The 26,766-nt window shown below is 42.6% G+C and overlaps 1 protein-coding gene across 1 annotated transcript in view; it reads left to right on the top strand.

The window, feature by feature from the left end:
• The window catches only part of LOC138582825 (myosin-4), a 48,094-nt gene extending 21,670 nt beyond the window's left edge, over nucleotides 1-26,424 (top strand). Inside the window, exons 22-41 of the mRNA XM_069654489.1 lie at nucleotides 1,862-2,117; nucleotides 6,032-6,274; nucleotides 7,059-7,235; nucleotides 7,327-7,472; nucleotides 8,228-8,318; nucleotides 9,428-9,817; nucleotides 9,918-10,044; nucleotides 10,145-10,263; nucleotides 12,983-13,179; nucleotides 14,259-14,442; nucleotides 15,887-16,052; nucleotides 17,968-18,092; nucleotides 18,407-18,715; nucleotides 18,808-19,011; nucleotides 19,111-19,236; nucleotides 21,933-22,103; nucleotides 22,633-22,737; nucleotides 22,844-22,939; nucleotides 24,712-24,843; nucleotides 26,287-26,424. Coding sequence (XP_069510590.1) covers nucleotides 1,862-2,117; nucleotides 6,032-6,274; nucleotides 7,059-7,235; nucleotides 7,327-7,472; nucleotides 8,228-8,318; nucleotides 9,428-9,817; nucleotides 9,918-10,044; nucleotides 10,145-10,263; nucleotides 12,983-13,179; nucleotides 14,259-14,442; nucleotides 15,887-16,052; nucleotides 17,968-18,092; nucleotides 18,407-18,715; nucleotides 18,808-19,011; nucleotides 19,111-19,236; nucleotides 21,933-22,103; nucleotides 22,633-22,737; nucleotides 22,844-22,939; nucleotides 24,712-24,843; nucleotides 26,287-26,301 — 3,379 coding nt within the window. The 3' untranslated portion in view covers nucleotides 26,302-26,424. The remainder of the gene's footprint in view (nucleotides 1-1,861; nucleotides 2,118-6,031; nucleotides 6,275-7,058; nucleotides 7,236-7,326; nucleotides 7,473-8,227; nucleotides 8,319-9,427; nucleotides 9,818-9,917; nucleotides 10,045-10,144; nucleotides 10,264-12,982; nucleotides 13,180-14,258; nucleotides 14,443-15,886; nucleotides 16,053-17,967; nucleotides 18,093-18,406; nucleotides 18,716-18,807; nucleotides 19,012-19,110; nucleotides 19,237-21,932; nucleotides 22,104-22,632; nucleotides 22,738-22,843; nucleotides 22,940-24,711; nucleotides 24,844-26,286) is intronic.
• Nucleotides 26,425-26,766: the final 342 nt, after the last annotated feature.

Here is a 26,766-nt window from a genome sequence, read left to right as displayed (position 1 = left end):
CTAGGTCTGTCCCCAATGTACAAAGCCATGTTGCTTCCCAGCTAGGTTCAAGCTTTATAAATCCCATACTTTCATGCATGCATCATGATATTTCACCTTTCCATATAATACTAAGACAAGCAATGCGATCTAAGGGGGAGATTTCTGGCTGGCAGATGTTTGCCCCCTCCAGATGTACTCATTTCATACGGGAACAGACGCACTGCCCCAAACAAGCCATCTCCCTTCATTGGTTGTCATGAAATCCAGAATGTTTTCACGATGATCCTCTCTGAGGTATTCACATGCCCAGCCATGTTTTAGCAATGAAGCGATGCAGATTATTTCATGCAGTAAAATCTAATGTATGGATGTGAACACTTGGCGGAAGTGCAGCACTTCCTGGCTAGGCCATTGGTGTAAGATGTCTGTTTTGCCCAATGGTAGAACAGTAGCTTTCACTTACTTCCTGCCTCCTCTGTCATCCATAGAATATCCCCTGACTTAAAACTATAGAGGAGTATGCACAGCTCACCCCGCTGCCCCTGCCCCGCATCCGGCAGATGTCTCCAGTCACATGTTTATTTGCAAGTATTCCCATTAGGCATAGGCGAGATTTCTGTATACAGTCTAAATTGTAGGGAAACGCACCGAGTGCACACATGCCCATTTCTCTAGCTACTTGGCTGGTGGGATTATGGAGTCACGTGACAGGTTTGTACTGTCGAAGACTTTCGGTCACACATGCTCTCACTGCGTGTTGTGATTAAATGATTTGCCTGCGTCTTAGACATTCCCATGGATTCCATTCCCTTTTCAGCCCTGCTTTGTTATTCAATCTATAACTCCACTAGCGATGGCTGGGTGTCAAGTGCTAAGCATCCCAGTTCCTCAGGTTTCGTCCATTCCACCTAAGAAAAGCATGTATTCCCAAGAGAAGGGGGTGAAGGGGAACAATTCCACTTTTCTATCTTCACAAGAGACAAATAGAAGTGTTGGGATGTGCCATAGTCAGCAACAGCTAACCCACTCTGCATAGACAAAGAGCCTCCAGAGGCTAGTCTGAGAGGTACCATGCTCTCAAGCACTTTGTAAAGGTTAGTGCCCTCATTTCACATCTTATTTTTGGAAGCCTTTAAATAGGAGGAACCCTAAGGAATGTGGCCAAGTCATATATGACGGCATGCATTATATTCAGGGAGTTATTTGTTCAGAAAATAGCATTTAGAGTGTAAGTTCTCAGAAAAACTGACATTAGTGTGAACATGCAGTCTTGAGAAAACCTGTGAAGGAAGTTGTTCTGGCATGTCTTGTAAGTGCCCTCTCAACCTACCTCTTATCTGCCTGAAAGCTATCATTTTTCCCTTCGCCTCTAACCTGTCTCTGTCCAGCTCTTCCTCTGCCTGCACTCTAGCACTTAACCCATCATGGTCACATCCCAAGCACAGCTAGCCGTACCGCCTAAATGCACTCATAAATGTCCAATATTGGTTGTCCTTAATCTATGTATGTCCACTTACGTATTGTCCCCGGTGACTGATCCATTTACTCCACTCCGCAACCTGGTCAGAATGCCCCTCAAACTCACCCCATTGTACCAAGCTCACTGCTCCCCGACAAATTTGATTTTATATCTTTCGTACAGTCTTATGTGATCAAAAGAGCATTGTTCCTGATGTATATAAATAAGTAAATCAAATCAAATAAATGCCATCATGTACACTCCATGTACAATATATGTTTGTTCAGTGTCTGGTTTTGCGAACTGCAGAGAGTCCGTCTTATCCATTCAATACAAAGAAATGTTTTTATGTTTAATTCAACATCAAATCTCTAGTGGGGTGAACATATTCCATCAATACATTTGTTAATTTATTCTTAGGGAGGCCATCTTCACCATTCAGTACAATGTCCGATCCTTCATGAATGTCAAACATTGGTCATGGATGAAGCTCTACTTCAAGATTAAGCCCCTCCTGAAGAGCGCCGAGTCTGAGAAGGAGATGGCCAACATGAAGGAAGAGTTTGAGAAAACCAAAGAAAGTCTGGCTAAATCCGAGGCCAGAAGGAAAGAACTGGAAGAGAAAATGGTTGCCATTGTACAGGAAAAGAATGAACTTCTGCTCCAAGTCCAGTCTGTGAGTGACATTTTCTAAAATATTTTTTTCACTTGACCCAAAAAGTAGCCTTAAACTGAAAATTCAACTGCTATCCACAAAGACAAAGATTTTGTTGAATATTTATTTTATACATATTATTGTAACTGGCATATACATGCATATATATATATATATATATATATATATATATATATATATATATGTATATATATATATATATATATATATATATATATATATATATATATATATATATATTTTATAGGGCGGCGATAGCGGCCATACAGTTAAGGTGAGTCAGACTCCCATAGGAAGCCCCCACAATTCTATCAGTAATAACTTTTGATTCGAGTAATTGTTTTGGCAAACATATTGAAAGTGATTAAAAACCTGCGGTCCCCCCCAGACAGCCAAGTTTCGTAAAAATAAAAGTTATTTAGCGTAAAAAAATAAAAGAAATTCCAAAAGTGCTGCCTACTTTCCATTCATTTTCCAATGGACAAACAAGGTCGATTTTTGACAAAACGCACAACCCAAACGGCTGGAGGGATTTGGACCAAGTCCAAAACAATTTGGGCACGACGTGCTGACTCGCAATCCATGCATGGTTTGGGGTTATTCTATGCAGTCGTTTTTCAAATATTTTATGGAGAAGGGGGTGCCCCCTTCCCAAAAATAGAAACATCTCAGGGATTTACCCCAAACCGTTTTTTTTAGGGATGAAACGCCCGCCATCTTGTTTTTCTCTCAATGCAAGAGACATTTGCGGCTATAGCTGAGGATATAGGAAAATGGAACGCAGGAAAAAAAGCTATTTGCAGGTCAAAAACATGCAAATGCCATCAGGCTAGTGGTGGGGGGCTGAGTTTGCAACACAAAGCTCTCTGTAGCCTCGGCTATAGCCTCGAAACAGCTGACATCTCAAAGCAAACTGTATCACAGAAACAGCGTGTGTTGTGTGGGGGAAGAAAGAGGGCATGGGAGGTGAGGAAGCTACCTGGGGAGTGGGGAAGCTGGCACAGATGAGGGGGCATTTGGTGACCAGGAAAGCATTTTTTCCATCCATTTTGCCGATTTTCACAGCTATAAAGGACTATGGATACCTGAGGGTATGTGTATTTCAGTACCCGCGATTACATTTCTTTTTTACAAAAGTTCTATTTACAGCTATAGTGATGTTGGGGGTGAAAAAGTAACCATCCAGGTTTCCCATCCATGCAGTAACCAGGAAAGACTCTGCTTTGCTTCAAAGTGAGGAAGGGGCCAGCCTCTTCCGGCCATGTTTCCGATAAATGAGCCAAAGTTACAAGACCACTTAGAGAAATGGGTCTTCCCTTTTCCTTGCTTTGAAGATAAGCTTGGTTAGTCCCACTTTGAAGCTAAGTAGGGTCAGTCCTGATATCAGTATGGATGGGTGTCCGAATGGGCATCCAAATTATTTCATTTTTGTAAACCGTACTAATGTCAATTCTTGAAAAATATATTTTAACACATGAGTGGTTACTAATCATGGCCTTCAGTTATGGACAGTGGTCACACCCTTCACCCATATGCACTGAATATTTTAAAACACTAATAGACTACTAACCATAGATGTTGGCCTTTACTAGTGGATACAGCTTTCAACCATGCCCACTGTATATTATATACACTGATCAGTTACTAGCCATGGACTTTAACACAATACTGTATAGTGGCCACAAGCTTTGGCTGTGCCCACTATGTATTCTAGCATATAAATGAGCCACTAGCCATGGCCTTTGACCTTGATCAGTTTGTACATCTTTTGTCCATGCCCACTATATATTATATACACTAACCAGACCTAGACGTGGTCTTCAACACAATACTAGCCAGTGGCCATGTCCTTTGGCTGTGCCGACTGTATATTCTAACATATTAACGGGCACTAGCTATAGCCTTTAGCCATGGCCACTGACTACAGCTTTCAACGTTGCCTACTGTATATTTTAAAACAGCTATGGGCTGCTAGGCATGGCTTTTACCAAGGCACATTGGTATTTTTGAACAATAACCGACCACTAGCTTTGGCCTTTGGTACTGGACAGTGACCCCAGACTTTGTTGTGGCCAAACCCACAGCCTAAATTGGTATTAAGGTAATCAAACATTTTCATGAGATAACTTCTAAATGATGATATGTCTAATTCCATTATTGATGTAATCAGTTATATTCAATGTAATTAGTGTTGTCACCATTGATGGCAGCAGTGATGTGATCTGTAATGTCATCAGTGTTCTCAAACAACATGTAATTAGTGATGTCATCTGTCATGTGGTCAGTGATGTCATCATTGTGGTCATAGGCTGTGCAACAGGGGGTCCAAAGTTAAGGTGGCTTTAGATGAATTTCAGAGGTTTTGTTGCGTTAAATTCTCACCTTAACGTCCCTGCAACTAAAGTTTTTTCCTTGAATCTCACCTTAACTTCCCTGCAACTAAACTTTTTTCCATATATATATATAAATATATGTATAGTTAGGTTTGTTAAATTGTACTTAAGTGTAATTGATGCCACAGCGCAGGGGTTTGGAGTCTTTGATGTGACGTAAAAAACACGGGTGCTTTGGAGGCATAACATCATATGCCTGGTGGCGATTCCTTCACTCAATGTGTACTCACAGCACATTGAACATATGACAATTCTTATGTTAAGGTTTAATTTTCTGTAGGCATTAAAAGTGATACCTTCTAGTTATGTATTACTTAGTCATTACCAGTTGTGTAATTACAGAGCAAACTGCATTACAGATTTCCATTCACCTCAAGACTGCTGGACTAATGCTCTAATTCATAAGGAAATAATAATTTCTTTTTTCTTAAATAAAACATAATCCATCTTCCATTTATAGCCAAGCTCGGGCATTACTTCAGAATCAGTGAGCTCAAAGGGTGGAAGTTTTCTTTACATTTAAAAGGTCTTGCCAGAGTAACGGAAACCTTATACATGAAGATGGAGGCAGTGAGAGACAGCTAAGCTTGAGGGAAGCCGGGTGATTGATGGGGGTTAATGGATGAACCTTCATCCTCCCCACAAAAAGCCCATATCCTCATAAGTTTTACACATTTCACTATTTTCTGATAACTCTAGTTATGCATTTTTGAATAATCTAATGGCCTACCTTCCACTTAGCAAATTAACATGAATACATATTTTTCATGAAGCTGGAGTGGGCCTCCAGTCAAGGGTTGAAAGAAAACCCATTTCACAATCTCGTAGGGAAGAACACACGTCTGCACTAGGTTGTTTATTAAAGGTATAACAAACAGTAGCATTTTTACATATTCATTCTTTTGTACATGTACATCAACCTTATGTGAACATATTATGCACAACTTTATTTGAGGGCTATGCAAACTTTGACTCTCAGATGTATTTGGACTACAACTCACAGCAGCCGTAGCCATCACATTCAATAGGGAGAGATGATGGAAGTTGTAGTCCAAAACATCTGGTGAGCTAAATGTTGAAGACCTCTGCCCTACGTCAAGCGTAATCAGAACATGGAAACCATGATTTCTCAGTTACACGTTTTTTCAAATGCCACATTACCATCAAATGCCACATTACCACCAAAGTGATGAGTAAAACTTTCCCTGATCAGTTGGGTCTTCAACATTTTCCTCAAACGTAAGTGGTTGTCAAGGGATCTTAACGCGGTAAGGAGATTGTTCCATAGGGCAGCACCCACAATGTTCAATCGTCTGCCCGAAAGTCCTTCTTATAGATGCCAGTCATGCAGAAGAAGGTCTTGGTGGATCTCAGGGTCCTATTAGGGAGGTACTTTAAATGCTTATTTTGGATGTAGCTCAGTGCGGTTCTCCAGTAGGCACGCTGGATGATAATTGTATATTACTGAAAGCACTAATTCTTTTTAAATGGCATTCTAAATATTTCTAATGTCTCTTATAGGAATCAGAAAATCTGTCGGATGCTGAGGAAAGGTGTGAGCAGCTCATCAAAAGCAAGATTGGCCTGGAGGCTAAAATTAAGGAAATTACCGAAAGGCTGGAGGATGAAGAAGAATCCAACGCTGAGCTGACCGCCAAGAAGAGGAAACTCGAGGACGAGTGCTCCGAGCTCAAGAAGGACATCGACGACCTCGAGCTGACACTGGCCAAAGTGGAAAAGGAGAAGCATGCCACTGAGAACAAGGTACATGAAAATATATGGTCTTCAAATGGCAGACGGCCATTATATAACATGAAACTATTGACATTCACGAGATGGCACACTCACAAACAGTGTCTGATTACCACTTGAATTATTTAAAGCATTCATAAGGACAATTGCTTCCCCTCATTTAGATGGGGCACACCTCCATACAGACGACGGAGTGTACTCCCTCAATGATGACCGGCACACATTCAGTATTACAGAATGGGCCTCACTGCCTCTTCTGTGACACAAAAGTGTACTAAACCTTTGCAAATCACTCAATATGAAATCTTTGCAGGGTGTGCACTTGTGTTAATGAGACCACAGATATATCTTTTACATTAGAGAGAGTTGTAACAATTTCAGAACTTGAAATGGAATTGCAAATGACTGAAATAATGTTGAATCTGTCCTAGTGGGCACCAGAGGGTTTATTCAGAAAACGTGTGTCCTTATATTTTGTTTTGTGAATCAGATCCATTTACAAATGTGTAAATTACAGAAATAATGTGGCCTTATGAACATTTTTAATTCATGGTCAGTTAATATCTAAAATCAAACAGCTTGAAACAATTTGTCTTTATAGTCAAGATTGATCTTGTTGAGGTTATCACAGCTAGGCCTAAGTTGTGCCCAATTGAACAATTAATATATCCATATACATATAAATATAAAAATCATCACGTTTAAAAAAAAAGAAACACATTTCATTTATTCCATTTGGACACATTGTTTCCTGTCACAATATGATTAAACATGCAAATCTACCTATTGCGTTTAGGTGAAGAACCTTACTGAAGAAATGGCTGGTCTGGATGAAAGCATAGTGAAACTGACCAAGGAGAAGAAGGCTCTCCAAGAAGCTCATCAGCAGACCCTGGATGACCTTCAAGCTGAAGAAGACAAAGTCAACACTCTGACCAAAGCAAAAACTAAACTGGAACAGCAAGTGGATGATGTAAGTCACTCGCTACACTATGGGTGCCAGTTTACAATAGGGGCCCATGTCTCCTCCTTTGAAAGTGACCATGTGCTGTGCTTTACTTCAGCTTGAGGGATCTCTGGAGCAAGAGAAGAAGCTGCGCATGGACCTTGAAAGAGCAAAGAGGAAGCTTGAAGGTGACCTCAAACTGTCGCAGGAGTCCCTTATGGACTTGGAAAATGACAAGCAGCAACTTGATGAAAAGAATAAAAAGTAAGAACAGAAATGCTTTGAACTAGGGATGAAGTATTCCAAAGTCATTGAATTTATCAATATTTATCCTAGTCACAATTGTCAGAACGTAGATATAGTGTGTGCTTCCTATGCAGAGAAAACATCGATTTGAGACAAGGTTTCTGAACACTTAAAATATATACCTAGAAGGAAGGCCAAAATGAAAATAATAGGAATAATATTGTATGTGCTCATCCGTTGAAATCAGGGGCTAATTAGTAAATATAGTTTATCGCTAATGAAATTGAAAGACTAATATAAGCACGTTTATAGGAATGTCAGGAAGGGTCCCATGCAGATATTTGGAAAAAGGAATTTGATTTTGTCTACAAGATGAGGGTAAAAACATATTGAGACAAAACGGGGGTCGATTTAATCTGATGCTACACCAAAGTCTTCTCTGGCGACTATCAATCTATGAATTGGGAAGTCAATAATACTTGTATATAATTATGGGTGCAGTACTGATAGCTGAGTAAATCTATCTATTTAATAGATTAAATAGTATACAATATACCTAATTCCACAATGCCCTTGTCTTCTTATCTCATGTTGTGTGTATAAAGTCTTAGTTATTAAACTCTAATAGGAACAATAAAATAAAAAATCATGACGTAGGTGGTTATGCACGATGGTTTTGTATCTAACAGATAAAATGCAAAATAATGGATACAAATCTCTCATTCTATGTACCAGACATTCAAACAGCATTTATCTGTCTTTTTCGTAATCAGAAAAGAGTTTGAAATTAGTCAATACCTGAGTAAAATTGAAGATGAACAAGTGCTGGGGGCCCAATTCCAGAAGAAGATCAAGGAGCTGCAGGTGAAGCAATGTGTTCACGCATACACTGCATGTAGAAATGAAGGCCCTGATTCATGAATTTATTTGTGCAGTAAATCGAGACATCGCACGCACATCTCAGTTTGTCAATTCATAGAATTGTCTGCGCGGGACCTTTTGGTACAGTACAGGGACTTGCGTGAGACACTTTGCAGAGCATGGGCGTGGCCTATGCATAGACTGGAGTTGGGGGCGCAACACACAAAATGGAGAAGAACAAGGGAAAATGTGGGTGTTATGAGGGGCGGCCCGCAGGCAGTCCATCGCATGCCCACAAATGCGTATAATGGAGCGTATGCATGGATCAGTACGCGCAACCTCTTGTCAAGTAAATGGCCATGCAATGCACTAAAACTATCCACCACCCAAAGGCAGGTGTACAGACACTTGCACATAGGAAGCTCCGTGCCAAAGTAAGATTGGCCATCAAATTTAGGGGTGCGTGGATGCAGTCAGGGTTCCAATCGAACTTGGGCAGCGCAGCAGGGTGCAGGAACCATTACGGGGGGTTCACACGTATGTGTACTGGAAAATGATGATTTTTACGATATGTGGTACGCATGTTGAGGGAGTGCTGGGAATAGCTACGGGGACCTCACGCAGCCCCGCTGGGGTGCTGGCCTGTGTGGGGGGGGGGTACACAGGCTGTTTTTCTGAAAGGAGTGCACAAAGGTCTGTTTCCATGGCTGGAATGGCTCTGCGTGTGTCCATGTCGTGGGCGTTCTGGCCATGATTTGCACATGAGATTACTTTACGTGGACAATTCCATGAATGCGTGTGGCACACAGATTTTCTTATGCGCAACGGGCCATGCAGGTTCATTCTTAGCACGCAGGCTTTGTGGGATCTATGTGCACTTTTTCAACAATCGGGCCCTATGTGTTTATCTTACATTGAAAGTCTTGTATTCTAGTGCAAATAACTTATTGAAATATATTGAATGTCGTATTGATTTGTATGGTAGGGAAATGACAGTGATGAGCAAAACATTAAAACATTGATTTTTTATTGTAACTCTTTGAATGTAGAGGTCGTTTTTGCAATTAACATTTCTAGCCTGACCTATAAAATATCGAAATTTCACATTTTAGGCTCGTATTGAAGAACTTGAAGAGGAAATAGAGGCGGAAAGGGCTGCCCGAGCTAAAACTGAGAAGCAGAGGTCAGATCTCTCCAGGGAGCTTGAAGAGATCAGCGAGAGGCTGGAGGAGGCCGGCGGGGCCACCTCAGCTCAGATTGAAATGAACAAGAAGCGAGAGGCAGAATACCAGAAAATGCGCCGTGACCTGGAAGAGTCCACACTGCAGCATGAAGCTACAGCCGCTGCTCTACGCAAGAAACACGCGGACAGTGCCGCAGAACTTGGGGAGCAAATCGACAACCTGCAGCGAGTCAAACAGAAGCTGGAGAAGGAAAAGAGTGAGCTGAAGATGGAAATTGATGACCTTGCCAGTAACATGGAGTCCGTCTCCAAAACCAAGGTACGCTTTATCTTTGAAGCTCACATGGTACCCATTGGTGCGTCCCTAGTTTTGGAAACAGTTCTTCTAAAACTTCTCCTTAATGTGTTTCCACATGAAGGCTAATCTTGAGAAGATGTGCAGAACACTGGAAGACCAATTTGCTGAAGTGAAAGCAAAAGATGAGGAACACCAGCGTCTCATCAATGATTTAAATACCCAGAAAGCTCGTCTAGGCACAGAGAACGGTACTGACAACACAGGACATCTCCACCTTCCTGTAGTATTTATGCAACTGTTGTGAGTCAAGGCCAATATTGTTAATGCTTTGACCACCTCTCCTTTTAGGTGAATTTTCTCGGCAGTTAGATGAAAAGGAGTCTTTGATTTCTCAGCTAAGCAGGGCCAAGCAAGCCTTCACCCAGCAGCTGGAGGAGCTGAAGAGACAACTGGAGGAAGAGACAAAGGTGAGAGACGGGGCCCTTCAGACGAGCATTTAGGATGCATGTAATGATTTACAGAAGCCCAAGGGGCCTACTGATGTGTCAAGTAAGAGCTTTTTATATATGGCAACATCCATAAAATAATTAATTACTCATTTAAAAACATTGCATTAGCACAAAGGTGTATGGGGCATTTATAAATGTTACAATAATGTCTTAGTAAAAAAATGTTGCCTGTCAATTAATGTCACCAAATCTTGCCTTTGTTAAAAAGCACCTGTTACTAAAAAAAAAAAAGAAAACTAAAAAAAAACAGTCGTCCACTCTAAAAACAAACCAAGATAGAAGCCATTATGCTGTTCGGCTGTCCCTGGAGTACACTGTTATGGGTAAATATTTATGCATTTTAACATCACTGTTAATGCGTGGGTTAACCTCTTGCCAAGCACTCACTTATTCACTGGATAAGCGGATTGTGGCACCAGGGGCCAAAGTATTTTTATAAGGGCATTTAATTTTGCCAGTCGAAGAAGACAGGAGTAGAGCTACAGTTGTCATAATGACCCAGAAGAGCACATCTCTTTCTATTCTAAACAGTCTGTATTTTGCCTCCTATGACATTAAATGAGGTAAGACATCACTGATATTCTAGGCCACAGGTAGTCAAGCACATCACAACAATAAATAACTGTACGTTTTCAGTTTTTTGGGCATGTGATTTGATTTGAGGAATTTGTAGCACGCTCAAACCGTACCAAACCGTATAATGGCGCAGATGACTTTAGCTAAAGGCGGATATCCAAAATTATAGTAGACCAACTTTCCAACCAGGAGCAACGGTCCAGGGACAGCTAAATTTTATTTAAACAAGAAAGTTTTCAAGGCTTTACGGACCTGACACTGTGAGTCCAGAATGCTGATTTCCCTGTGTAAACTATTCCAGAGTCGTGGTCCAAACACCGAGAATCTTCTATCCCCTCTAGACACAAATGTAGATGAGGGGATAACTATCAACACTTGGACCCTTGAGCGTAGGCATCTGGATGGTAAATACTGTTTAAGTTTATACTTCAAATAGTCTGGTGCTAGATTGTTCATACACTTAAATACCAGACACGCTATCTTGAATTTGATGTGATCTTCAACAGAGAGCCAATGAAGTAAGCGTTGTGAGTTTGCGTATTTTTTTTGCCGTTTGCCTTTTAATTTACTGCATTTTAGCAGCTTTTATTCCCGACACTAATATTCAAACCCAATCTGGCACGCTTACTTGTGGCCTGTGTATGACCAAATTGTTTACGTGCGAGTATGCCATGCCATTGTTGGTATCCACAATTAAAATGTAAAGATGCTGGGTGAGACATTAGAAGTTTTATTTAATCCACAAACCCGCCTAACCGCTGCATTCTGTGCCCTCTGCAGTCTACTGAGTTGCTTTTTTGGGATGTCCGCCAATTGCCTATCACAATAGTCAAGGTGGGAGTTTGTAAGTGCTCCCACCACCAGAGCGTGATCTACTTTGGGGATATAAGGTAGAGTCTGCCGAAGAAGTCTCAGGGAGTAAAAAATGGCTTTCTCCTTGGCTCCAACTTGGCTATCAAAGCCCAAGTTCTCCTGCCAGATACAGCCAAGATTTTTAACTTTATTAGAAAACTTAAATTCTACTCCCAATAATTTAGGAAGTGGTTGATTCTTTAGAGTGGCTGCGAGATGCTCAGGAACAACAGGATAAACTCTGTCTTGGCTGCATTCAGTTGTAGTTGGTTAGAGGCCATCCATTCACTAATCTCTTGAAGGCAATCACTAATCTTGGTAAAGGTTTCTTTGACTTTGTCAATTGTGATCAAAATCTTAGTGTCGTCGGCATAAGATTGGAAACTTATTCCATGGCGTCTCAGAATTTCCATGACCAGTCAAAGATATAAGGTAAAAAGGAATGGCGACAACAATGACCCCTGTGGAACTCCACATTCCACAGTGCTATGTGTAACATGTTCACATGTTGTCTGCAATTTAAAAGGGCTGAAATATACACTTACATAATTGGATGTGTAAAGGTCACATGAATACATCTCGACAGCATGCATTTAAGGCAGGATGAACACTTACACTCCATTAACAAATCAGCTGTGTTTTCTTGGGTGAATTACGGAATTATTTGGAGACTACTCAATGTTTAAAATGCATTGGATTGGCCAAAAATCCATTGCATATATCGCGAAAATCCTAAAACTTACAGCACTTCCGTGGTATGTTCTGGAGAACACGGTAGAAGCAAAATAGGAACCTCCCATTCTGCCAAGTCTATCCTTTCTGCACATGCTCAGAAACAGCAGACACTGGATCACCACATGCATTGTAGAGGTCTGTAGAATAATGACAGGGTTGAATAGTCCACCTGGTTAAGCATTATTCTGTCAATAGTGCACATACAATCAACTTAGATTGCTACCTGTGCTGTAGGCCGATGGCTTTCATATGCATAGGGCTAGATATTGGCACCTAGAGGATATGTTTATTTTGTACACTGATTTTCTTGTGCTGTGATATGGGCCTGGTGGATACATTTTATTGGATAAGCAGGAGATACAGTGACCAATGCTAACGTGCCTTTGATTACCATTGAATGCTAATAGTCAATATCTGTTCAACGGAATCATAACAGTGTATAGTAGTTCCCTAGAGAAATATGTCATGATGGTATGAGCACCTTTTGACAATTCTTTCAATCAATTTCTTATAGGCTAAGAATGCTCTTGCGCATGGTCTGCAATCTTCCCGCCATGACTGCGACTTGCTCCGGGAACAATATGAAGAGGAGCAGGAGGCCAAGGCGGAGCTGCAGCGGGCATTGTCCAAAGCCAATGGTGAAGTTGCCCAATGGAGGACCAAGTATGAGACCGATGCCATCCAGCGCACAGAGGAGCTGGAAGAGGCCAAGTAGGTTTTGAAGACAGACGTTGTAGCCTAATTTGGCATTTCAGAATTTCATTTTATGCAAAAGCATTTTAGCAGCTTTTATTCGTGACACTAATATTCAAACACAATCTGGACCGCTTACTTGTGGCCTGTGTATGACCAAATTGTTTACGTGCGAGTGTGCCATGCCATTATTGGTATCCACAATTAAAATGTAAAGTTGCTGCATCTAACAATGTGCACCATTTACAAACCTCCCACTTGTAGTTTGGGATAATTTGAAGTTGAACCCATTATTGCACTTCAAAATATAGTAAGATGTTATGATTTGATATGATAATTAATTTATTGCGCGTACACAAGTGTTTCTAGGTGCGACAGGATCAGTGGGGGAGACAGAGGGAGGACAACAGAAACAATCTTACTAGGCCATGTGTAATTCAGATCGTGCAAGTGCACACAATTCAAAGTGCAGGCGGCAAGAATTGGGAAGCAATGCTCTGAGGATGAGCAGCCAGGAAAGTGCGGCTCAGTTAAGTGCAAGGAGGCAGGGGACTGTAGGGTTACAGTTACTGGCCCTAAGTGCGCTTTAGGCCCGGAGGCAGTGCAGGGGAGACTGGTCGTGGACAAGCCTGGTACCCAGTGAAAATCCGGGGGTCACCAGGCAACCAGTCAGTGCAGTGGACAGGAAGGTCGTCTGCAGGGAAGAGAGAGAAAGAAAGCAGATGCAAAAAGGAAGGTCTTGAGCTGCTTACGGCTGTACAATGTTACTCATTCCAGCAGTCCCACTTTGCTATTACATCTTAAAAGCCAACATAACACACCAACTTTTCTTGGTTCCATAAACGGTAGCATGCCCAACTAAATGTAGAAGACGTTAATAGTCAATAAAAGGACAAACCATGTTTTTGACTTTTCAGTATTACTCAACAATTGTATCTGAATGTAAAACTCAAAGCAGAGCTCCAGCAAAAAGTTATCAGAAATGTTTCCAAAAGATATGCTTTACTTATCTGTAAAAGGTGTGGTTGATTCTTATGGCATGGACGTTTTCTGTGTCAGTTACATGCTCCAATCACCGCCCCCTTTTTCTGCTACAGGAAGAAGCTAGCTCAGCGTCTACAGGAAGCTGAGGAGCTAATCGAGGCTGTTAACTCTAAGTGCGCGTCGCTGGAAAAGACAAAGCAGCGCCTCCAAGGTGAGGTTGAAGACCTCATGATTGACGTGGAGAGGTCGAACTCAGCCTGTGCGGCTCTGGACAAGAAGCAGAAGAACTTTGATAAGGTGACAATAGGCGTTTCCTATATGAATCTAGTGTCATGTGAAAAAGGCCCTATAGTTGTAGCCCTTGCCTCTATATACATGTGGTAGCAGTTGTTTTAATGTTCAGAGTATTTCATTTGATGGCCTTAAAATACAGTTGTATGAACGTGCCTTATATTTTCTCCTGATCGCTCCGAATGTTGAGCCATTCTCAATGTTTAGCCCCAAACACATATCTAAACCTATATAATTATTCAATGTTCTCTAAGGGCAATGGTAACCTTTGGAAAGTACACTTTTCTGGGTCTCACATGTTCCTTTCCCTGCGAATTAGCTTTGCTACAAAGCATAGGTTCACGTAATTAGCATCACAGGTATGATTGAAAAGGCAAGTGGAGTCATAATGTGTTCACCTATGCCACAGTCCCTCTCCATTGACTCTTCTGACTAAGGCTGGTGGGAGTTGTAGTCCAAAACATCCAAAATTGCACGGTATTAGCACTAGTGCAAAGTTCGCCCTATTTTTTATAACACTGGGACACATTAGAAACCCATTGCACCATGACAAGTGAGTTTGGCATAGTAAACAACCAGGGCAAAAACATCTCTACTGCAAAACAGATACATTGTTGATGCATTTTTGGACAAGGGCAAAGTTTGCCCTAGTGCTAATACCATTCCGCTCGGCTATGTAAAATAATGATACCATTCCCTGAAAATTGACATTCCAGAGAGGAGGCACTGTGGAAAACATAGGGGCGATTGGCCATAATGTGGTCAGGCAAGACATATACCTATGTCAGCATTAAAGGTTCACATAATGTCTTTTAGTGGCAAGGACGGCACCCCATTATCCATAGACAAGGAGCGAGCTGTGGGCAGGACAATTGAGCATTTATGTTGCCTTCTGTGAGCTACATTTCAAAGGTCTGGTTCTCTGACACAGTGGCTTTGGGGTAGCAAAGATATGGGACATCACACCCCGCTGCACATTTTGGGTACAATTCAAACAGGATGATGATTCCCCCCCCGCCCCCTGCACTTGCGCGATCTGAATGGCACAGGGCCTAGTAAGATTGTTGTTTTGTCTTCCTTCTGTCTTCCCTTCGTTGTCCTGTCGCGCCTAGAAACACTTGTGTCCAGGTGCGTTATAAATGACTTATCATATGATATGATATCATGCCCCATGGGATTAGGCACCGCATGGTTCACTGATACTGCATGCTAGAAATAGCCCTCAGCCACACCTGGCTGCAGCATCATCTGGCGCTGTGACAATGGAGATGCTGAGCAATCTCTGTGCAGAAGTGATAAAGGACATCCACGGGTGTACTATACCATGACTTAGTAAAGAATATGTTTAACGTCCAAGGAATATAGTCTATTTCTTCCCAAAATGTACATGCTACGTGTAGTGTAAATACATTCAGCACTTCCAACCTTTCTAAATGGGACCCTTCCATAGGTTCTGGCAGAATGGAAACAAAAGCACGATGAAGGTCAGGCTGAACTTGAGGCGGCCCTGAAGGAGTCGCGCTCCTTGAGCACGGAACTCTTCAAGATGAAGAACGCGTATGAGGAATCGTTGGACCATCTTGAGACTCTGAAACGAGAAAACAAGAACCTCCAGCGTAAGTACAGTACTCCTCCATGATGACTGTAACATGTCTGCCCAAAGAAAGCTGGCATTCACCGTGCTACTGCAATTATCAGTGCATACACCATTGGCTTTTCTGGAATACTGACTTGCCTTTCACTTGTGCATCATTAGGGCTGGTTGATAGTGATGCAGCCGAGTGCAAACTGTTACATTTCATAATGAATGCCATTACGTGGCATTCCATAGCTTAGATGCAGTGCTGGCCCCAGTAGTGAGGCTACATGGTTTTGGCTCATCGGTGGCCTCACCATTAGTGACTCGTGTACATCAGGAAGACTGTGTGTTGTTGCCATTGATGGGGTCACATGGGAGTCAGGTATCTTAGACTTGTGCACCTCATTGTGGTAGGGTGCACCCTCCAGTGTAGTGTCATGATTTTTACCAGGCTGGCGTATTATAGCCTCAGATGGATTTTTTTGCATGCCAATATCATGATGGCAGAAGAATGGGTACACGCACCTCAGAAAGAGTTGTATGGATATGTTGTACACTTAGATTAAATCTCACATGCACTTCATGCACATTAGGAGAGTGGGATGTAGTGCCCTAAAATGGAGCCTCACATCCCTTTGGTTGAAGCATCTGCCTCAGCTGGAGGTTTGCCTGTACCTTCTGGTGGGCATGTTGGTTCTTTGTGTTGGGATATAATGAAGGTGGTGAATTATATATGGAGTGTTGTAGCCTGGGAAGGGGCCTTGTGTAAAGTATCATAGCTGAACGGTGTGCCTAAAATGGAGCCTCCCATCCCTTTGGTTGAAGCGTCTGCCTCAGCTGGAGGTTTACCTGTACCTTAGGGTGGGCATTTTGGTTCCTTGTGTGGGGATATAATGAAGGTGGTGAATTATATATGGAGTGTTCTAGCCTGGGAAGGGGCCTCATGTAAAGTATTGTATATGCATGGTGTGCCTAAGATGGAGCCTCATAGCCATCCAGTGGGTGAAGTTGCAGATGCAGAATCATGCACATGGCCAGCATCGGTGGGCTCCAGCCTCGGGCAGGGTCTCAGGAGTATCATGAGGACAGGGAGTTTTTTATCCTTGGATGGAGTTGCATTTATATCCCGAGCGTGGGTGTTGCAGCATCGGAGAACCTCTCTCAAGTATCACAAGAGTGAGTATTGAAGCCTCAGGTGAAGTCTCATGTGCATTACAGGGTTTTGATACCATAGCCACAGGTGGTATTTTATGGTCATAATGAGAGTTGGCTGCTGTAGTTCCAGATGGCGTATTGTGAACGTAATAGAGTTGGGTGTCATATCCTCAGGAGAAGCCTCATGCTTTTGCAACCTTCTGTTCTTCTAAATAAAAACATTCTCTGAGACAGTATTGTGCAATGTGGGGTTCTTTGCTACTCATTAGCTTTGTGAAGACATCTGATGAAGAGGTTCATGTGATTACGAAAGCTAATGCATTCATCCTTCTCACCATAATATTTTCAGTTAGTCCAAGAAAAGGTGTCTAAACTTGAAATTCGGTGATATTGAAAGTGGATCAACACCCGATTCATGGAATTGTTTTGCACGTTTTAAAGTGACTTAGTACTGCCGACATACACCCTGATTCATGGAACTGTGCAAAGTGTATTTTTGCAGGGGAAATACAGTGTAGTCATTTTGTACTGAAAAAAATGACTTTGTACTGACTTTACAAGTTGCACAGTTCCATAAATCAGGGTTTGTGTCTGCAGTGCAAAGTCACTTTTCAGCAGTGCAAATTCAGTGCAATAAATGTCATGAATCGGGACCTATGGCGTCAAGTTTGTCTTTGCTACACTGGATTAGAATGGTTGCTCTATTACAGAGACCTTTATTTTCATCCTGTGCATTACATGGGTAAATGCCAGATTTGCATGCAAAGACATTGTTCAAATACTTTTTCCAATTACAGAGGAGATCTCAGACCTAACAGAACAATTCGCCGAAAGTGGCAAATCTATTCACGAATTGGAAAAAGCAAAGAAACAAACCGAACAAGAGAAATTAGAACTCCAGTCAGCCTTGGAAGAAGCTGAGGCAAGTACACACACCGTCAACCCCATAAATCAAAATCTTGGATATCACATAGCAAAAATGGTTGAGTATTTTAAATGTCTGTTTCTAAATGTATTTTTGTGATAGGGTGTTATGCTTTGCCAAATGGCGCGATTTACTGCCTGAGTAAGGGACCCATGCGTTCTTGAAAGCTAACGGATATAAATATGTAGTTACACTGTTAGTGATGATCCCTTCAAGATCCTGTGTTGTTGTTTGAATTTTTCTTTGAAAACCTGCACTTTTTGTTTGGCTAACACGATAGACATACCTCTCTTTCAAACTTGCGCCCGCAGGCATCCTTGGAGCATGAAGAGGCAAAGATCCTCCGCATTCAACTGGAGCTGACCCAAGTGAAAGGTGAGATTGATAGAAAGATTGCTGAGAAGGACGAGGAGATCGACCAAATAAAGAGGACCAGCCAGAGGGCTCTAGAATCCATGCAGAGCACGCTGGATTCTGAGATCCGAAGCAGGAATGATGCCCTCAGGTTGAAGAAGAAGATGGAGGGAGACCTGAATGAGATGGAAATCCAGCTGGGACACGCCAACCGCCAAGCAGCCGAGGCACAGAAACAGCTCAGGAATGTGCAAGGGCAGCTCAAGGTAATGCATCATTACAGACATATTTGCTATTGATGTTTGCTCTAGAGAGTGCAATATTAAACATTGTAGTCTTTCTTTGCTTTCTCATAAAGGATGCTCAGCTGCACCTTGATGATGCTCTCAGAAGCAAAGAAGATCTGAAGGAACAGGTGGCCATGGTTGAGCGCAGGAGTAACCTGATGGCAGCAGAAATTGAGGAGATGAGAGCGACCCTGGAACAGACTGAGCGCGGCCGCAAAGTGGCTGAACAGGAACTTCTCGATGTTTCTGAGCGTGTGCAGCTTCTACACTCTCAGGTATTATAACATCTTCTCATTGGTGATACACATTGATTTCTGCATTGTGGCATTTCAAACAGTATCTGTTTCTTATTATGATTCTAATCTGTCATTCAGAACACCAGCCTCATCAACACAAAGAAGAAGATGGAGGCAGACATCTCTCAGCTTCAGACTGAAGTGGAAGAAGCCGTCCAGGAGGCGAGAAATGCAGAAGAAAAAGCCAAAAAATCAATCACTGATGTGAGTTGTACTCATGCTCTCCCCTGTCAGTGGAACCCAAAAATAAGTGCCCGAATTCAAAGAGAGAAACTCTGAATGTCTCACTGGTGGGAATGCCAGTGAAGGAGAAGGACCATCTCAGAGACCATCAGAATAACAGGCACACGTAAAAGGCCCCTCACTCAGGTGCACACAGGTTGTGGGCATGCCAGAGAGGAATGCACATGCTCACAGACCTGCTAGGCAATCAGGAAAAGGCAGTGCATGCATTCATGTTCATAGGAGACAAGGCTTGGCTTACCACCATTTGGCCACTCCACAGGATGGGCACTAGTGAATGTGCAGAGGGTTGCTGTTTCAATAGATCGAGGGGTAAGACATTTAATGATACTGTGTGATTGAATGTGGATTCTCTCAAGGCTCTGAGGCAGTCCCGTGAGAATGAAGGGACCTCCACAACTCCAGCTCAGACACCTACATTATCTCCGATTAAAATGTACGCTTCTGTTTTCTGGAGGAAGGGTGCAAGGGTTATCACTATATGAAACCTGCTGTTTGTTCCAGGGACTATCCTCTGGCTTGGGTTCCTCTGTGTTGCAGTGCCCACGCTAACATGTTGGCAGTTGTTTTGAGTGCCCTCAGCACAAGCTGATTGCTTAACGCATCTTTGAGAATTGCAGTGGAAGAAGTAGTGAAGGACAGAAAGACAGGTTTAGCTTCCGTGTAAATCCCAGAATGTGAGCTAGAGGGTGGCTAATAGGCACCGTGCCGAAAGAGGGGCGATCCAGTGACTGCAGGGAAGCTAAATTGTGTCTGAGGGCTCATAACTGTACTGCAGTGAGGTATTGCAGGAACGTTGAGACGGACTGTGGTGTTCTGGCATACAGTGACGTCTGAAGATTTCCCATTGGTCTTCTGCATCATGGGAATGTTTTGTGTGGGTACCCTGGTATTCTGCTCGTCTTGTCCTTTCTACCATGCACCCCACAGCCTTCCTTCCGTCTCCCCTCATCTTTAAACTAAAGAATTTGTTATGGTGCTTCCACTATGTTATTACTCACTCAATAAATGTTATAGGTCCTTTTGCATGTTTTACTTACCATAGTTAAAAACCAGAGAAAAGCGTGGGCTTTGACAGAGCCCCGGGGGCATTAGCTGACCGGTAATGGACCCCTCTGAGGGTCATATTGCCATTTGTACCCCAGCAAGTTGTACCGGGGTACTAATTGCAATTGTATTGCAGTCGAGAAATGGTGCTGCGACCGATTCTCGACTCGAGAAAAAAAAGTTTTAAAAAATTGCTGCTGGGACTTGGGAGAAGGGACTACACGTAGTCCATTCTCCCTTTCCATTGCGGCCATTCAGTTGAATGGAAAAAATGGCCACCATGGAACAGGGAGAAGGGACTACATGCAGTCCCTTCACCCTTTCCATGACGGGCAGTCACGGAAGGAACCCCGGAGCCGTGGCTGTGAAGCAGAGGCTTCAGAGCCTTCTCGGCAAGGTAAGACCCGGGATGGGCCAATGAGCTTGCTTGTAACAAGCTCATTGACCCTCAATGGGTACTAATACTTTTTAAGGTATTGCGTTGTTTTACCGATGCATATTTTTCAAAGTAATTTTCTGCGAAGAAATTACTTTGAAAAAAAACAATTGAAATAAAAATGGGGTAAGGCGTCAAAAGGGGCGGGGAGGGTTCTGTGTAGAAAATGACCGCGAAAATATGTGCATTGGCAAAGGGTAATGGAACCTTTTTTAATCCCTACATAAGAACAAATGTGCTTTAAAAGTACTATTTGAGCCATGTTTCTCCTGCTTTTCTTCCAGGAGAACTCCCACCCGGCCCCCAAAAAAAACATTTACTTAGAGGGGCTGGGTCTGCTCGCACAGTGTAATATCGAGCATCCCTGGTGATTTTTCGAGTGTCACATTAAAGCTACGAGCCAGCAGGCAAATAATGCATACAACAACCTATCCGTAATCTACCACATTTTGCACTTCATATTGCGCATGCATGTTCTACTTCTCCAATATCTGTTTCCCGCAAACGCCCTCTTTTGGCATAAATATTTCCCTGACAGGCCGTTTTCATCAAACGGCGGCCTGTTGGGGAACTGCACGTGTTTACTGTGCAATATGGAAGCGATGGCGTGAATGGACATTGTGGTAAGGATTGGTTATGGGGAGGGGTGGGTGTGTGTTTGTAAGTACGGTGTTGTATCGGGAGATGCCTGTGTGTTTGAATTTCGGAATTGGTCGGGTGCGTCAGTGGAATGGGAGCTCGGGTCGGGGACGGGGTGGGGGGCTGAGAATTAATCCTCTGCCAAATATATGACTGGGCTTGGGGGGAGGAGGCCTGGGGAGGGGACAGAGGTTTGTGGTGTATCTCCCACATTAGGAAAGGACAGGAAAGGGAATGCTAATATGGAATGATCATTCCCAGCAGTGCAGAAATAGTACCCTGTTGAACCGTGCTTAGGTGAATATAGCCTGAGGGCAGTAGAACTCTGTTTCCCACTGTGACTGGTTCACAGTTACTGACATAGTTACATTCCCACAGATAATATTACGGTGGCAGATATAGCCTACCAATGCTTACACTTATACCCATGCAGTGGTCACTTGGATGTTTTGACTCCCCTTACTAATAGACATTTTGATTGCTAGCTATGATTGTTTTGGCACGGTCTTTGTCAATCCTTCTTTTCTTTAATCAGGCGGCCATGATGGCAGAGGAGCTGAAGAAGGAGCAGGACACCAGTGCCCACCTGGAAAGGATGAAGAAGAACCTGGATCAGACTGTGAAGGACCTGCAGCACCGCCTGGACGAGGCGGAGCAGCTGGCACTGAAGGGTGGCAAGAAGCAGCTCCAGAAACTAGAGGCCAGGGTATGAACAGCTGATGCATATTATGTGATTATCAGACAGAATGCAGAGTTTATGCCCCACCATTAATAGTTGTCCATGATTCCATAATGCTCCGCGGTGAGGTTAAGAAGATACAACCATGTTGTTCTGTGTTGCTCTCTTGTTGAAGCTTTTAATCACACGTTATCTTTCAATTATATGTTCACCCTATCAACATACAACACATGATTGATTACATTAGCAAGACCATACCAGAATACCTATTACAAAGCTTAGCAGATTAACATACTTACAAAATTGCAAATGTGTCCATTGGCATTTTGTTACCGATCCACCTGGTCGGTCAAGAGACAATATCAAGGAAATCTTGGCGAAGACAGGAACTTGGAGCACAACGCTACATTCTAGCAAGTTGGTGGTTACGAAGGCAGAATCAGTAAGGAGAGAGCGAAATGACACCACGGTAGCCTGTTGCAGTGTGCCATCTAATGCAGGCCTGTGCACAAAATCTAAATTAAGTGGAAGTTTCACTCAGTATGTCATGTTGCAGGTGCATGAACTGGAGAACGAGCTCGAGGCGGAGCAGAAGCGTGGAGTAGAAGCTATTAAAGGGATGCGGAAGTACGAGAGACGGCTTAAGGAGGTCACCTACCAGGTGAATATCATGAACTGTACAAAGGGTACTGTGGTCTTCACCTGACTATTGGCACGTCTTGTTGGTTCGTTATATGCTTATTCATTGACTCTTCTATCGTTGGCAGTCTGAAGAGGACAAGAAGAACGTGCTGCGGCTCCAGGACTTGGTGGACAAGTTGCAGCTGAAGGTGAAGGCCTACAAGAGACAAGCGGAAGAGGCCGTAAGTGAAGAATTCATGTTTCATCCTCAGAGTTCCTTCTCCCTTCACAATTTGTAAATCTAACATATTGGTCGCTCTATCAAGGTAAAGTAAGCCAACTAATGTTATGGGCTGTTAATTCTTCTTTTGAGGTCAGGAAATACTGTGACATTATCATCTGAAGTTTTTGAAAATAATGCATTTTTAGTTCATCAAAATGTGGTTTCCACACCTCAGGATCCATCTTCTCCCTCTAAATAGAAAATCCTCTGAACACCTGTGGGATCAGGCCTTTCCTTTCTGAACTGTCTTCCAGTATTTACTGATTGGAGTCCCTGCCTATGTGTTTTCAGAACCTTCCTTTGTATATATGGCACACAAGTAGTGAAGGAGTTGGTTTCTTTTAAAAAGAATAAATAAGTAAATGTAATTTCCATTTAATTTGTTATATGGGCAACAATAGGCTAAAGTTAGATGATGAGTTACGTGAAAAAGATCAAACAGAGTTATGATTATACATTGTTGAAAATAACCTACTTTTTCCAATGAGTGCATTCATCATGTCCATAGGTGATGGGTTGCTATTGTTTCCAGTGAGTGTATGAAGCATATGCATAAGGGGCGCATTGTTATTGATGAGAACATGACATTGGCATTTCCCAGTGATCAGGAACAGCTTTGCAAGGGCCCTATGGTGCCACGGTCAGGCATTTGGGCATCACCTATGTGTGTATGTCAGATGTAGGGCATTAACTAGCATACTCTGGTGCAGCATCTGAACACTGTACAGCGAGGGGGTACAGTAAGAGGATCTAATAACATGCATGCAATGACAGTAATAGAACGGATGGCAGTTGTTCAGCGCTCCTGGGCCTGTGTTAGCTATTCCCTCCCCTCTCTACTGCTATGAGAGAGCGGTAAGGCATAACATGTCGAACATAGTTTGCTAAAATGGCCGTCCACGGCAGTTCTTTGTAGGAGTTACATTAAGATTATGAGACAAACAAAGAGCCAGTAGTTAACATTTTTCGTAAATGCTGTGAAATGAATATTCTAGCAAATAGGGATGTGTGGAATTTTGCAATTTTACTTTAAAACATTTTGTGAAATTGTGCATTACATTCAGGCAATCTTCCGATATTGGTGACCTTAAAAAATAAAACGTATCATAACATTTGCAGCGAGTGATTTTCTCAAAAATGGTTTTGTTTTGCTGTCTTCATCATTCGAAGAAACTTGTCAGCAAAAGGGACGGTTGCTGGATATTTTTTGTGTGCACTAAGTGAAATGTTTTCCAATAAACTCGAGTTTTTCAATAACTTTGCTAGTAAGAAGCCCACACATTATTTTTGTTTGGAATTATTTTCATCAAATTAAGTGCAAACACTATGCGAGAATTTGGCACTTATTTATCTGAAAAAAAGCACTAAACTGATGGGCCATGATATCATTTTAACAATCTAGGTACAAACTCTTTGCTAGCACTTATTGCTCGGATACAAAAATCCTCCAATTTCTTTTTGTGCTAGATCCTTTTTACAATTTTGACAGTAGCAGATTTTTTTAAAACATAGGGGTACACACCCACACACTGCTTTGTCTCCAGACATGTTTGTTTAATTGCTGTAATGTGCCCATATGTTAAACATAAAGAAAACAGAACGAGCTCTGTGTGTGCAGTGTGTGGCAACTCGGGCAATTTTTACCACTTTCTGAATCCGGGGAAATCCTGTCCAATGGAAGCACTGGGCATGAGACTGGATTAATGGGACACATTTGGGTTTGTCTTTCAGGAGGAACAGGCCAACACCCACCTGTCTCGATTCCGAAAGACTCAGCATGAGCTGGAGGAGGCTTCCGAGCGCGCGGACATCGCCGAGTCACAGGTCAACAAACTGCGAGTGAAGAGTCGAGATGCTGTCAAGGTGAGTGCTGCTATGTTCGGATCTGCCTTCAGAATAGTGATGAGGACCATCTGCAGGACTCACATCAACTCACCTGCCCCCTGTGGGCCAAGCAATCAATACATATTATTTTGAAGGCCCTTTTGAAGGAGGTGGCAGAAGAATCCGTAGGCTGAGCGGATTGAAATGCAATGGCTAGGATTAAAATGGGAGAATGACATCAAGTTTGAAACGTCTTAGTTTAAAGGCTTGTAAGAGGTTTGAACATGCAAACTTGACATCTTTAATAATGTATGCATTTATCTGGCATTTGGTAATGGACCACAGGGATAGGAAATACTTCAGAGCGCAGAATCAGAAGGCGGGGTAGGCGGTTTGGGGTTCAATCGAGGATGGAATGGGCGAAACATTTGAGAGCAATTTCGGAGATTGCTGGAAATTGAAAGTACTGTATAAATCAGTGTAGTCCCATATGGGAGAAAGAGACGTTAGAGAAATGAATGCTCTGGTATTGGGCTGGTTGCTTGAGTCATCCCTCAGTGCTTTTCTGCAGAGCAGGTGACTGCGTTCTTGCTCCTGCTCGTGGTGCTGTATTTCAGAGGCCAGGGCTCACCACCGCTAAGCATCTCTTCATGAAACATTCCATGATCTATGTTCCTAGGGACCTCATTCTCAGTGAGCTAGATCTTAAGCTTCTTTGTGGGGTGCATTTCTTAAGGTGGCTGGCAATGTATTTAGATGCCACATTCCACGCTGGCATCCTGGGTGTGCACAGGATCTTACATGCCATGTGGATTGGATGGGTAACCTGAGCTATAGACATGGCTGCATTTCCTTAGGAGGAAACCATCTTAGCTACCAATCTAGGTATTCAAGTTGCCCCTATATTGCAGGGTCACACTTCCAAAATACTATTTCTGAAAAACTAGCTACACATCAAATCATTGCTTTTAAAAAAAAGAAGAATTGACACAGAAATTACTATGATGCACTATACACATTTTTGACGTGTTTCAAACATTATTTCAAGAAAAATTGATTTTGACAACTTGATCCCAATACTAATATCCAGAACAGTTAATCCAGCCAACACAGAGAGTGGGGCAGGCCCCATTGCAGCCAGGCTTTCTGTTAGTATCACCATTATTTGTGCCACATAGGTTAATCATACTTCGTTATCATCATCTGAATGACACTACTATGTGCCATGCATAACTGCCCCCTCATCCCATTGTCTGGTGATGGGAGTATCACATGTGCATGTGCACTGAGTGTAATACATGTGAATCAAACGGTAGCCGGGAGACAGGCAATGGCAGAGGGAACCGTTTGCACATCCATTGCAATCACTAAGTAAGGAACACGCATGGAATCGCCTGTTACAATTTCTTGGTTACATGAAATATTTCTTTCTATGGATGCAATTAACAGCTGACCCTCGCCGTTGTGCTTTTTTCTCTACAGAACAAGGAAGAATGAGAAAGGCAGGACGCCAGATGCAGAAGATGTTCATAGAATATGGGCGTCTGCCAGAATTTTTGTACTGTGCATCGTGTAGATTATGCCGGGGACTAAATGCTAATAAATGTGATGCAAACCCCAGTTTCCTGATGATGGCTCTTTTTTAAAATATGATGAGAGGAGAGAACCAAATGTTCATGTATTGCATTCATCAAGAATTGTCACAGCCAACAGTTCTGACCTTTGCATAGTGAGATGAAAGTACAAGTGAGGGAGTGAGAGCGAAAACTAATTCCTGATTGAATGAACAGCTGTGTTTGCGTGTGTGCCTCTTTGAATGAATAAGTGGGTGTGTTGCTGGGGCTGTGTGATTGTTTGGAAAGAAGTGTTTGTGTACGCCTCTGTGCGAATGGGTTTGTTTGGTGGACTGATGTGTGTGCCGGTGTGTGATCCAACTGTGCGCTCCAGCACACAGCCAATGAG

The sequence above is a fragment of the Ambystoma mexicanum genome, chromosome 3q, assembly GCF_040938575.1.
Source record: "Ambystoma mexicanum isolate Mex_15411 chromosome 3q, UKY_AmexF1_1, whole genome shotgun sequence".
Taxonomy (NCBI): domain Eukaryota; kingdom Metazoa; phylum Chordata; class Amphibia; order Caudata; family Ambystomatidae; genus Ambystoma; species Ambystoma mexicanum.
Note: the sequence above shows the minus strand (reverse complement) of the source record. Positions and strands in the feature narration are given on the sequence as shown.